Below are 14,050 nucleotides of genomic sequence, written 5' to 3'. Positions count from 1 at the left end.
ATTCTGGGAATCCAATCAACGTACTTTTTTATTTGCTAATCATGTTTTTAACTTGACGGACCAAGTTGAAACAATTAGGACACCCCCATTTTGTGCTAAAAAGTGTAAGGAATCATGAAATCTATTTATAGATCCATAGGCCAGCAAGAAAGTACAGTTGAGTTTGTGGCTTTGAGGCTTCTGTTGAGAATGAATAATGGTTCTCTTTGTTAGTTTTGGATGGTCATCAACAGACTGTAAATGATCTTTGTAAAAAAAAAAAACGTGGCCGTGATTTCTCCAGATACAGATCTGTTCCCCCTTTGGTTTGGAGGGTTTCTACCTGTGGGTCTAGAGATCTGAGGTTGTGACGAGAGGAATTGTCAGGTCCAGAGATGAGGAAAGATCAAATGCGATACTTAAACCCTTGTTTCACTACTTCTGTAATAGTAAATTGTATCAGTATGCTCTTTTAATAATTTAATCTAGATATTCTTTGTATTTCAATATCCTGGGCCCTAGTAAATTCACCAAAAAGTAAATAGCCTTTAGCTGCAATTTAACAGAAGTTGCTACAGATATATTTTTTCCCCCACTGACTGTTGTGATGTATATCAGAGTGAGATGGATTATCGAACAAGAAAAAATATAAGGGGTGGGACTTGGTTTTGTCCATTGGTTGTTGATGGGATATGAAGGGGGATCTAAATGTGAGCTTATAGTCAGTTGTAAGAAAGGGGTGAGGTTACCATTTAAGTGGACTACGTGATTGGAGAATTCCAGCATACATCACCAAAGAGAAGTCTGTCGTTTCACACAGTAAATGTAGATGCCTTATTAGTGGCTGTATGGCCGCTATTCATAAGCCATCTGCCATATTGGAATGGTCAAAGGCTGGTCAATGAACACTTGAGAGCAAGTTGACTGTGTGTCTGTAACCATAGTTATACACATGTATGAATATCTGCATCTGCAATAGACTTCAGAGGATGATTTTGGTAAACTAACACAACACGACAATACAAAGGCAGCTAACACAGCATCAAAAGTTACCATAGTTCCAAAACCTGTAATATTGAGTTAATAAAAAACAAACCATCACATTTTTTACCTGTGAAAGGTGATCCTATTTCTTTGAGAATTAAAATCTTGGTGTTTTTTTACAACCCAAGGCTGTGCAATGTTGTGGCATCTTGGAAAACACATTGATTATTACCGTGACTGACGACACATTGACCGTTCCAATATGGTGGACGCCTCTACATGTGTGGAGTGGCTAAATGTGGCATCTATGGCTCCAGACACATAAGCGCGTCCACCATCTTGTAATGGCCAACGTGACATGACTCAAAGTACACAGACGAATCACTCACAATGCGATTAATAACATGCATTTAGAATATAGAAATGCTGAAATTCCATTCACAAGCGTCACTCATTATCATACTGTACATTGGGTGGATATTTTGGTTATTTTTTTAATGCTTTTGTAATGCTTATTTTGTTATTCTGACAGCAGATTTTGGGGCTTGTTAATTTGTAATGGGAAAAAGTGGTTTCAAATGAAGTTCTCTTGAGGTTTATTTTGCAATTAGAAGCAGATTTCCTGTGATTATTACATTCACATTAAACCGAACTGGGGCTTCAATCGCATTAAAATGCTGCGTACTGTTAAGTTGCGCTTTCGTAACCTGTCCTGTTTCACACAATAATGTCGGCAATATTTTCTACCCAACACTCAATATTTAACCTATTGTAGAACGAGCCTCCTTCTGGAGTGAACCATGGCAGGATATATTATAATGTGTCTCCTGCAAGTTTGTCATTGTGAAAGCAATATGTCTCTGCACCCAGCTGCTTCCCATGAGGAAGTGTTTTATGAGAACCATATTAGAGCAACACACATGCCAACTTCTATAGTATTTCTGCAAGCGTTTAGCTGCCGTGCAAAGTGATCATTGATTTAGCACATATTTATCTGCTCAATCTGCTCAAGGACACCAGATGCATTTGGAGTGGTGGAGCGGAACATTTTCGGCTGGCCCTGTAAGCCATTAAGCACAGTAGATGCTTTCAGTTGGCTTCTGTCTCTCATGATCGACGACTCTGTTTTAGGGTCTGGTAGCGGCACTACCCCATTTATGTATTAACAGCGGGTCCACCCTTAACCCGAGGATACATGTCTGATACAAAACCACCTGTAATTATATTCTTCATGCAAGACCAACTTCCTTCAGTGCATTTCACAGGCCAGAAAAAACACGACATGAACCGCAGAATGGAAAGCAAATGACCCAAAATACTCCGGCACTTCTGAGGATTCAAAGGGGAACTCGGGCCTTTTGTTGTTTCAGCTGGAGCACTTGTCCCCACATCTTGTTTATGAAAAAACTGGAACGATTGATGTCGAAGTCCTTTGAACGTTTGATTCAGATGAATGGGTGTCAGATGGCTTGGCTTATTATGGTCTGGATGATTTCATCCTTGAATGGGACAGCAAGAAAGTTACATCATGCAATAATGTTTAGGCATTATCACAAACATTCGGTCTGTCCTCTCAAGATCAGGTTTAATCAATGTAACCTTCGCAGAGTGTTTCCCAGTGTAACATGAGCGATTGCTTAAAATCAAAACTAAAAAAGAAATGAATGTGACTTTGGATTCGTTCTATAATGCCTTGGTTACTATTTGTTCTGTTCCTTAGCAGAGCCATTATAATGTATTCATTGGAAGGTGATTTTCGCCTGTTCCACCATATAGGTCTTGACCCCCTTGACTGGCTGTGTGTAGTAACTGAAATCTTGTTTTATTAATAGATTGTGGTCTGTCCTCTCAAGATCAGGTTTAATCAATGTAACCTTCGCAGAGTGTTTCCCAGTGTAACATGAGCGATTGCTTAAAATCAAAACTAAAAAAGAAATGAATGTGACTTTGGATTCGTTCTATAATGCCTTGGTTACTATTTGTTCTGTTCCTTAGCAGAGCGATTATAATGTATTCATTGGAAGGTGATTTTCGCCTGTTCCACCATATAGATCTTGACCCCTTGACTGGCTGTGTGTAGTAACTGAAATCTTGTTTTATTAATAGATTGAAATTACCACGGTAATTACAGGTTTATATTAAGACAATATCTCAGCTCTAAGAGGGTCACTTACACACAGAAGCTCATTTGTTTCTTTCAAACATATTTTATAGTTTTTAAATAATATAAACCAAAAAATAATCATTACTAAAGATTTTTTAAAGAATTGGCTTGTATTTATTAGAACGCTCTCGTAAATTCAAGTTCACGGGCTTTTATTTTGAAATCCAGTCTAGACGGCAGGCGGAAGTAAAGGTGTTTATGTGCGCGCGTGTGTTGATGGCAACCTCCAGTGACAGCATGCAGAACATAAACAGCGCGCTCTGTCAAATAGCCACAGAAAAACTTACAAACACGCATCTCACAACTTTGCAAACTGTGACGAAAGCTTTACGGGCTGAGCAGTTCAGGTACTACACATTTCCCACTTTGTAAAATGAACAGAAATGTGTGTTTAAATGTACAGTATGTGTCGGCAGAGTATGGGTTACATATTTAGATACAGGTTAAAGAGCTGTTTATTGCAAATCTTTAGCGTTTCTGAATGCTGTGTACTTTCACATGAACCAATTTTTCTGACACATGCATTAATGCATGAAGAAAATGTCAGGATGCATGAACTGCCATACATATTCATCAAATTGAAAAAAGTCTGACAGTTTCTGTTTTGTTTCAGAGCCAGTGTTGACAGGGAGGCTCTTCGAAGCCTCTTTGCAGTGTTGTCAAGACTTTCTGTGGATGTTGAGCATTTGATTGAGAACATGGATTCACAAGAAGAAGAAGCATCTGTATGTCTTAAACTCACTGCAGAGTGTTTCAGAGCGCACAGAAATGCCTGTGTGCAGTGCGCTCAAAAGCAGTGCTGTCTGAGGTAGTGTACAGTGTCCAGAAAGCCTGAGATTACTAATACAAATGCCTCAAGTTTGCATATTTAATTGTAATGTTTAATTACAAAGTATATCCTTGGCATAAATATGTGAGTAAAATGTTGAAATTGTAGCAAATTAAATGCCTAAATATGTTATATAATATTGTTGTATCTATAATTATATTACATAAATAAACATTTAATGTATTGGTATAATATGTTCCCTATTTAATGACAGCAGCACTCAAGCTGCATGAACTGAAGTTTGTGTAAAACTTGTGTGAATATGGGCCTGCAAATAATGCAGAATCATAACAAATTTTAGGTATAACTTTATTATGCAGTCCTGTTTTGCATGTACATACAATGTAGATACTATACTTATTATAGTAATTGCAATAACTGGGTAATTTCAAGGTGCTAACCCTGAACTTGACCCTAAACTGAACCTTAACTCATGTAGTTACCATATATTTCCCAGTACTTTTGTAAGTGCATGTACTGTAAAAAAAAAAAAAAAATGTATGTCATAACTGTGATTCCCCCCCCCCCTAGTATTTCTCATATTTTTAAATGGTCTCAGACTTACGGACACTGTTTATAGCATCATAATCATTATTAGTATATGAATATGACTGTGGCCTGTGAGCTTTATAAACCAGAAAAACAAAAGCATTTATATCTTCACAGAGATCTAGGCTCTATCAAGCTATCTTTTGAGATTTTGGCCAGACTCCTGAAGATTTCATCAGGAGGTTCAAATGACATTTATGACGGTGAGTTTCAAGTGTTTCAGCTGTATGGAGGGTAACGGGCAGATAAATCAATGCATGACTCTCTCCTTTGGCAGCACTTCGATGTGGGATTCAGTTTCTTGGTAACATTGCTGTTGGAAACCAGCTTTGCAAAGATGACATCTGGGAGCTTGGTTTCCCGCACATCTTCTGGTGAGTGAATTTATAGTTAGGCATGAATGGTGCATTTCTTACCATGCCTGTCAGAAATGTGTTCAGTCTTCATTTTGTAAAATGCCACTGATTTGTAAAGCCCTCTACTTGTGCGATTTTGTAACCACTTCTATCTCTTTCAAGGGACCTTTTGGAACTTGCAGATGAGAAAGCTGTTTCATACACATGTATGGTGATCCACACTTGTCTGGATGAACACAAGACAGAGCAGCTAGTTAAAGACACACGGCAGCTTAAATTGTCCCTGAAGATCATAAACTTGTGCAGGACGTTGCCTGATGTGGACTGGACGTAAGCTTTGTGTTTGCATTGAAACAAACACAAAACAAGCACATCTGTTATTTAGGCCTATTTTATACCCCATTTTGGTCATATATTACTCTTCTTACAGGGTCTTTATTGTCACACAACACTTTCTCAAGTCGTCAGAGCTTGTTAGGAAGATGTACACCCAAATGACCAATGAGGAAAGGTAAAAACTCTCAATTATTTAAATCAGTTATTGCACAAAGGTGAGATGTACTATCACTATGAGTTTTAACATTTTTGATGATTTGACTCAGTGTTGATTTAAGGCTTTGTTACAAATTCTGGTAACACTTTACAATGAGGTTTCATTTGTTAACATTAACTACGTTATTTAACAAACTAACAATACACAATATTTTTGTAGCATTTATTCATTTTAGGTAATGATAATCTCAATCTTAATCTGAAAATTTATATTAGCTAACATTAACAAAGGTTAATAAATGCTGTAAGAATATATTGGTCATGGTTGGTTCATGTTAAATATTGCATTACCTAATGGTAACAAATTAAACCTTATTGTAAAATGTTACCCAAATTCTCATGAGCTGCCTAACTAGACAGCATTTTTAGGCATCATTGGCTGTTCCAAATAGTATGCATTTTTAAATACATTTTAAAATACCTAAAACTCTAAGGTAACATTCATAGATAAGCCATTAAGGAACTGAGTAAAAAAATACATAAACACATTTTTCACTACACCTTTGCACTTATGCCTTTCAGTGCATTATTACCTATCAAAAATATTCTAATTAAATAATTCTGTCTGGGCCAATGAGGTTCCACTTTGGTTAGGATGCTTCCTTAAAAGGTAATTCTCTGTGTAGACATTAAGACAGCTCACTAGGGGTTGGAACAGAGCCTGAGCATCACTCTTAAAGCACAGTATAATGGGCCATAAGAATAAATGTGTCTTTATTATATTGCATGTTTTGAGATTATTTTGTGAATGTAATTGTATACCAACAGGCTCACACTGTTGGAGCTGATATTAGCACAGCATGGTGTCGTTGAGGAGGAGAACTGTATAATGCCCCTGAGCGCAGCTCAGTTCCTGGCTTCCTGCTTCACTGATCACTGCAGAGCTGTTCTCACTCTGAGCTCTGAATCATCAGATGGCCAGGTCAGCTTTATCTGCAATGCTCATATTGCACCTCTTCATGTTAGTATGCAATAGCCATATACAGAATTTTGGCATCATACTGTATAGTGGGCAATATTATGTATGTTTTTATCAGAGTCTGTTGATAGTGGATATTAAGACACTACTGGTAATACTTTCTTGAGCACCAAATCAGCATATGTGACCCTGGAGCACAAAACCAGTCTTAAGTCGCCGGGGTATATTTGTAGCAATAGCCAAAAATACATTGTATGGGTCAAAAATATAGATTTTTCTTTTATGCCAAAAATCATTAGGATATTAAGTAAAGATCATGTTCCATGAAGATATTTTGGAAATTTTTTAACATAAATATATTAAAACTTAATTTTTGATTAGTAATATGCATTGCTAAGAACTTCATTTGGACAACTTTAAAGGCGATTTGTCCTATCCTAACAAACCATACATCAATGGAAAGCTTATTTATTCAGCTTTCAGATGATGTATAAATCTAAATTTCGAAAAAAAATTTACCCTTATGACTGGTTTTGTGGTCCAGGGTCACATATTAGAATGATTTCTGAACTTAAGTATCATGTGACACTGAAGATTGGAGTAATGGATGCTGAAAATTCAGCTTTGCAAATACAGGAATAATTTACATTTTATAATATATTCAAACAAATGCAGCCTTGATGAGCATTGAAAGAAGAGACTTCTTTCAAAATCATTAAAAAATTCTCACTGACCTTAAAGCTGCTGTACATTTTATAGAAGATGTTCTAAGCCTGGTATTTGTTGTACATTTGTAGGAGGCTCTGGTTGTCATCAGGCTTTTGGACATCCTTTGTGAAATGACCTCTGACTGCAAGGAGTTCACGGCACTGCAGGATCACTCTGACCTTTTGAGCGCAACAGTCGGTAAATGTGGAGAAATATGGCGTAATGCTTTTGCTTTTGTTGGAGATAAAAATCCTAATGCATTCTTAATGAGAATACACAAAAACCATAGGAAATTATCAAGTCTTTGCCATGAATTGAAAATGCAAAATATTTGTTTTGGTACAACTGCATGATCGCTCTGTAAAAAGCCGCTTGTCTTGAAAACATGGGGCTGAGCTTGCTATCCCTGATACTGTCTGTATTGCAGATGATTAACTAAACTGAAAAATCGAATCACACACCTCTATATGCTTTTTCTCAACTTTCTATTTCAAACACAAAGCACCCATTTCAGTAGGGTGCAGTATGAAACCGAAACCTCTGATAGGTCACAGCTCACTGCAGACAGACACAATCTTCATTCTTCCCAGACTCTCCTGTCATCTCCAGCTGTGATGTCACACATTAAACATGACAGTTATGCCAGCATGCATTTCTCACTCTCTTTGTCTCTCTTTCTCTCACTCTCATCTTGTTGTAACGTGTAAATTCTCCATCTTTGTCATCTCCAGATCTCTTGAAAAAGGTCCACTTACTGGGCAAAACCAGTAAAAATGTGTTCACCGCAGCACACGATTTCTCCTTGACAAGGCCAGGGGGCGCCGACACCCATCCTGCCCTCAGCTTCAAAGCTCATCTCATTCGACTCATTGGGAACCTATGTCATGGCAACGTTGTCAACCAGAACAAGGTACTGCACACAGTAGCTCCTAGAAGTTATTGCATGTGTGAAAGTGTGTAAATATGAGATTTTGCAGATATGAAAGGTGCAGTCACATTTTAGGGATGTGCAAAACAACATATTTTCAAAACATTCTCCATATACTATATATGGGTGGGTCAAAGACATGACATTTTGTTGTCTGCATCAAATTAAATTTCCAAATTGATTTTGTATACTTGTATAGGAAGGATATTAAAGAGGTCATATGATGCGATTTCAATTTTTACTTTCTCTTTGGAGTGTTACAAGCTCTTGGTGCATAAAGAAGATCTGTAAAGTTGCAAAGACTAAAGTCTCAAATCCAAAGAGATATCCTTTATAAAAGTTAAGACTTGTCCACGCCCTCCTAAAACGCCTCGTTTAAACACGCCCCCACATGTCTACGTCACTGTGTGGGAAGATTTGCATAACGCCGCCCAAATGTTCACGCAAAGAAAGAAGGGGTAACTTTTATTCTCGCTGTAGTATTGTTACCACCGCCGCCATGTCGTGAAGGTGCTGTGTGCTTTGTTGTGAAAGCGAAACTACTTTGTTTGGCCTTCCAAAAGAGGACATAATGTTTCTATAAAGTGGGGCAGTTCCAACTTTGCAAGGACAGTCTGGCGCTTCTGACTCACAGCCTGAAAGTACGTTTTTCATATTTAAAGAATTTGCCACTGATGATTCAAACACGAGTTTTGAGCAGTGTAGAGTAGTGCTTGTTGTTTGTCATTTCTCCGATCACAAATGCAGACATGGTTTTATGTTTAAGTGGCGCAATATGCAACGCAAAGCATAAAAACACAGTAAAAGTCATTATAATCAGTAATTATGTCCCCACTGGATGCAACAAATGCCTCGTTTGTAATGGGTTTTTATTGGTTTTGTCTCGTCGCGCCGGGACACAGGGCATCACAGTATGGTAGGGGCGTAACATTTCCGTCACACGCTTGAGGTGTTCAGCCAATCACAATGCACTGGGTAAGCTGGCCAATCAGAGCACACCACGCTTTTCAGAACTATGAGCTTTGTAAAAATCTACGCGTTTCAGAAAGCCGTGGCATAGAGGAGAAACAATAATGTACATTATGTGGAAAATAATGTGTTTTTTTAACTTTAAACCGCATAAACACATTTCATTACACCAAATACACAAAATAATGTTATTTTTAGCAACATCATATGACCCCTTTAAATGCAAGTGTCTGCTTTAATGTTTCAAATAACTTTTGTGGAAATAAAATGTTCCATTGTCATTCAGCATATCAGATATACTTTTGCAAAAATCAAACAACATGCTTATTCTGACCTATATATACATGTGTGTGTGTGTGTGTGTGTGTGTGTGTGTGTGTGTGTGTGTGTGTAAGGATTAAACAGTTATTGATCACAAATGAGTAAAACCTAGTGGTTTGAAGGATAGTGGCAAAGATGGGCAAAATTACAATTAGTTTTAGTTTCTGCACTGTTCCTTAAATAGAGTTTTTTTTAAAAGTCATCTAATCTTTCTTCTAAATATGCCTGACAAGATTTTTGGAAAATCAATGTAAATCATGGTAAAAATTTATGATATTCGAGACTGGTTGAAAAATATGTAGCTTTGCATGACTGCACCTTGCTTGAAATTCATCAATAAAAGAGAACTGATTGATGGGTAAGAAAAACTGAAATAGTCAGTGGGATTGCCAAGAGAAGGAAGTAGTTAGCAAAATTCTTGGAAATCATCTTTTAAACTTCCTCTCCTGCAATTTCTATGACTTGCTGGAATGTGAAGGAATGTGTTGGCAATGAATGATGAAACTAACACCATAGAGTTTGCAGCCAACTCCAGTAATGTACTGATCAACAGACGGCACAACCCAGTCGTGGTAAACACATTAACAATACTGTGGTTTAGAGGCTTTCTCTGTGTCTGTCAACCCAGGCCTGGGCTTTTTGTTTGTCGAAGCTCCCTCCTTGAAAACTAATCAGGGGATTAACGCTGGTAGATAAAGACCCGAGAACCATTCTGAATTTCATGCTTGTATCATCTCGTTTCTTCCCCAGATCTTTTCCCACTTTGTTCCCTTTCTACTTTTTTTTTCTTTTTAATGAATTCTCTTGTAAGCAGCCTCCTGCGAAGGAGGGATTTTCAGGCTTTCAGGTCGGTCCCCTTCAATCAGCACAGAGGAGAACCTAGTACCGGCCTTCTTAAATAGGGTCAAGGCACACAACTGAGAGGTCAAAGGTCAAAAAACAATAGCAAGTCTCCCCAGCCTGCACCCTCATTTTTTGACCAAAAACCTTGTTCCAAAACCTTGTAAAAGCGCACGGCTCCCGTTGCTGCTTTCTAATGGGCCGTTCACTCAGAATGCATTTTTGCATTCCACTGCACTGCTTTTCAAGACGGGTGTTTGATAGTTCGATAGTTGAGTTAAAACGTGGTCAACTTTAAAAATTCTGTGTCTCTAGACCACTTCTTAAAGTTTAGTGTTATGTTGCCACTGCTAATAGCTGACTCAAATAAGCATAACAATACGTTAAACACAAATATATTATAAAAATATTAACTTTAAATGTATTTGTCAACATTTTGAACTACGTTTGTCTCCCCTTGTCTGTTGTTTTGGATTTTTTCAGTCTTTACTTTGCTACAAGAAAGTGTCTTAGGTGGCAGTACAGTTAAGTGTAGGATCAGTAGTGCTGATGCCTTAAAATGCTGCCGTTGCAGTAGTCCACTACATGTGAGGATAGCCAAACAAAACTAATTCTGTGGCCGAAGCGTACGGTCACATAAGTTTCCCTTCGTTTTATTGCTAGCACTACTTTCTCAATCAAACGCCATGCTAGTCATTAGCAGCAGAAAATTGTCAGGGTTTGTGTCTCCTCTTTCTTATTCATTTTTTTTAAAGGAACAAGGGCAACTGCTGTAGCTCTTGGGTTACGATACATACTCAGGGTAATGTACGGTATAGTTAGAGACTGCATGTGACGAAAATCAGCGCAAACTCGTATGATTGCGCCAAACCAGAGCTCAACCGCATGGACTTTCCTCCAGGGAAAGTAATTGTTTTCTGACCAGTCTGGCTCACGATGTCCCTGTTATAGACCATTTTCCTTGTTTTTTCCATTTGTCTCCTATAGGTAAGAGAACTGGATGGTATAGCTCTCATTCTGGACAACTGCAGCATTGACAGCAACAACCCCTGTATCCTTGGTCGTGATTCCATTCACTCTGTGCTTTTGTGGTGTATTTAGTGAGGGTTTTCTTGTTTTGTGAATACCGCCACAAAAAATGCAAAGATATTGCTATCTAAAGTGTGGATAGCATTGTAATACCCCCTTAAATTCCATTACTAATGGAGTTTTTACCACAACGTTTGAAGTTTGAATGATTGGTGGCTTGTTCAGAGTTGAAAACGCGGTTGAGATGTTATTAGAGCAAAGCCAGCATCTTGCCCAATGATTTTATGTCCCTCCACCTAGCAACGTCCCCTGTAGAGAGGTGGGACTGTTGGGCTGACTCACGAACATTTCTCCTTGTGTCTCCTTGTGTAAAATATCTAGTCATAATAGTTTCTGAAGCTAAAAGTAGGTATTGCATAAATGAGTAATTTTGTGGTGTTGACAGAAGTCAGTTTTATAGATGTGCAACACTTTATGGAAAACTTGATTGAAATCCTGGGTGGAAAATCACCACTTGAATAAAATTAAGTGACATTTTGTATTTTTATAGTGTTGACCTGCATCCTGCCAACTCTGTTCCATATGAAAGGGTTCATTGATAACACGACAATCTGATGTATTGCAGCTGTGTTTCCAAAGGATCCTTGACTGATGCTGGCACTGTTGTTAAAAAAACGCTTTCATTCTCTAGCGACCACTGCCGGTGTGTATTAGAGAGAGCAGGGCACAGCGCCAGCTGCTCTTTCACTAGGGGATGAGCCGCTAAGCTGAGCTCGTGTCCTCCCGGACGCTGTTTCCTGACAGTTTTTAGGACGTTGTCATTGTTGCTTACTGTTTAGTGTGGCTGCTGGACCTGGTGTTGCTAGCTTCACTTCTGGTATGGGCAAAATTTTGATAAAATATTATGTGATATACTGATCTACCAATATATTGTGCATCCATGCCCTTAGTATAAACTTTGACAGTGATCGAATTTGCATCCTGATTGATGATAAAATTGGCGAAGTTATGTTGAAGGTAGTTCCTTAACCACATATAGAGACCAGAATATCATGGAGACTTTTTGGTGGGCTTTTTTGGCATTAAACCAACAAGAACACCCTGACAACCACATAGCAAAACAATAACTTTCCTTAATATTTTTTTCCAGTCATAAGCCAGTGGGCTGTGTTTGCCATCCGGAACATCCTGGAACACAACCTAGATAATCAGAAGCTGATACAAGGTCTTCGGAGACAAGGTGTGGCAGACGACATGATGCTCAGAGAAATGGGCTTCAGAGTGGAAGAAAGGGATGGCAGTCTACTGCTTAGGCCCCTAAAGAAGGACCCATAGTTGATTAAGTAGAGCCCGGGATGCCCATCCCCACACCCCTTTACCATGCTATATTACACTCTGGAGATGGCTTAAAATGCCCACAACACACTGGGGCCATTAAATATCCAATCAGTAGTTGGCAGCACAAAGGGGTTGGTCTGGGCTTTGTGTTCTCCACACAAGAGGAAATCAATCAGAGGAGCTTATCTGAGAGGACTCATGCTGATGTCTGTGATGCATTTAGTGGTCTTTGATTCCAACCCCCCCCCCCAAGTGGGATTCAAATCCTATGAAACAAGGAGAACCGTGTCTTCCTGGCTTTTCAGCCACTAAAGAGACTCTGGTGACCAACAGGGAGTAGAGGTTAATCCCTAATTCAGTGCATTTTATAGAGACCAGGCCGCCTCTTGATCTGTACACGTAAAGTTCATCTCTGAATAGCCGTGAGACTCGGATCCTTCTTTTTGAAAGCTGACTTAAGATTTTGTGCTTTAAATCGGGTTTGTTTACAAAGCCGTGCAATTTCAACAATTCCCCTAATATTTGAACAAACTTCCCGTGTAGCTTGGTAGTTGGAGATTGCTGTATGATAGAGCTGTCTATTTAGTGCATGTATTATAATAAAATAACACAACGCAATTACCTTTGTGTACGTTCCGTAGTATCCAATTTTGTATTTATTTATTTAAAGAGCAATTCCACACTTATGTTTTGTGTGAATCTGTAGCCAGATCCCATTACAGGCAAGAAGCTTTGACAAACTACACATACCAAGATCACGTACTACTGAAAAGTGTTCAAAACAGCTAAATCGTTTTGAAAATTAGAACATTTATTTTAAAAGTATGCATAACTATATAAAAGTTTGGGTTCAGTTTGAATGTTTTTGAAAGAAGCATGTCACCAAGGCTACATTTATTTGATTAAAAACGGTAATATGTTGAAATATTATTGCAATTTAAAATAACTGCTTTCTATTTTAATATATCTTAAAATGTAATTTATCCCTGTGATAGCAAAGCTGAATTTTCAGCATCATTTCAGCGTTTCACAGTATCTACACCCACAAATATGAGTCGTCAGTGTCACTTGATCCTTCAGAAATCATTCTAATATACTGATTTGGTGCTCAAGAAACATGTATTATCATTATGAACAGCTGAGCTGCTTAATATTTTTGTGGAAACTGATACATTTTTTTTCAGGATTCTTTGATGAATAGAAAGTTCAAAAGAAATAACAGAATTTGTTACATCAATATATTTTTTTGTATCAATGTAATAGTCTTTACTGTCATATATACAAAATTCTCTTATAATTTAAATATCGAGTAGAAAACCTCCACCATTAACTTGATACAAACTAAATATGTTCATGATGATAAATCAAATAATTAAATTTTGTAAACAACATGTTTTCTTTACAACAGAATTTATACTCTGCATACTTTTAAAAAACAGTATCAGTTGGTCTTTACACATATAACTAGCTGCTTTTCTATTTTAGGAAGAGTGTCCCTAGATTCTTGTTGATTGTGATTGTACTGTCCAGCCTAATATACATTAGAACATTAGACATTAGAAAAGCAACCTCTCTCATACAGACC

The 14,050-nt window shown here is 37.9% G+C and overlaps 1 protein-coding gene across 1 annotated transcript; it reads left to right on the top strand.

Annotated features, from left to right (window-relative positions):
- The first annotated feature begins 3,339 nt into the window (after nucleotides 1-3,339).
- On the top strand, nucleotides 3,340-13,138 carry LOC107591266 (ataxin-10-like). Its single transcript, XM_016280384.1, has 11 exons — nucleotides 3,340-3,474; nucleotides 3,741-3,935; nucleotides 4,623-4,708; nucleotides 4,783-4,879; nucleotides 5,024-5,191; nucleotides 5,292-5,372; nucleotides 6,182-6,335; nucleotides 7,130-7,238; nucleotides 7,772-7,950; nucleotides 11,086-11,149; nucleotides 12,278-13,138. Exons 1-11 carry the CDS (start codon nucleotides 3,344-3,346, stop codon nucleotides 12,460-12,462), a joined length of 1,449 nt encoding a protein of 482 aa, XP_016135870.1. The 5' UTR covers nucleotides 3,340-3,343; the 3' UTR covers nucleotides 12,463-13,138.
- The last annotated feature ends 912 nt before the right edge of the window (nucleotides 13,139-14,050 follow it).

Source organism: Sinocyclocheilus grahami, unplaced genomic scaffold (assembly GCF_001515645.1).
Source record: "Sinocyclocheilus grahami isolate Dianchi unplaced genomic scaffold, SAMN03320097.WGS_v1.1 scaffold8.1, whole genome shotgun sequence".
NCBI classification, from domain to species: Eukaryota; Metazoa; Chordata; class Actinopteri; order Cypriniformes; family Cyprinidae; genus Sinocyclocheilus; species Sinocyclocheilus grahami.
The sequence above is the reverse complement of the archived record's forward strand: the minus strand, read 5'-3'. Positions and strand labels throughout refer to the sequence as shown.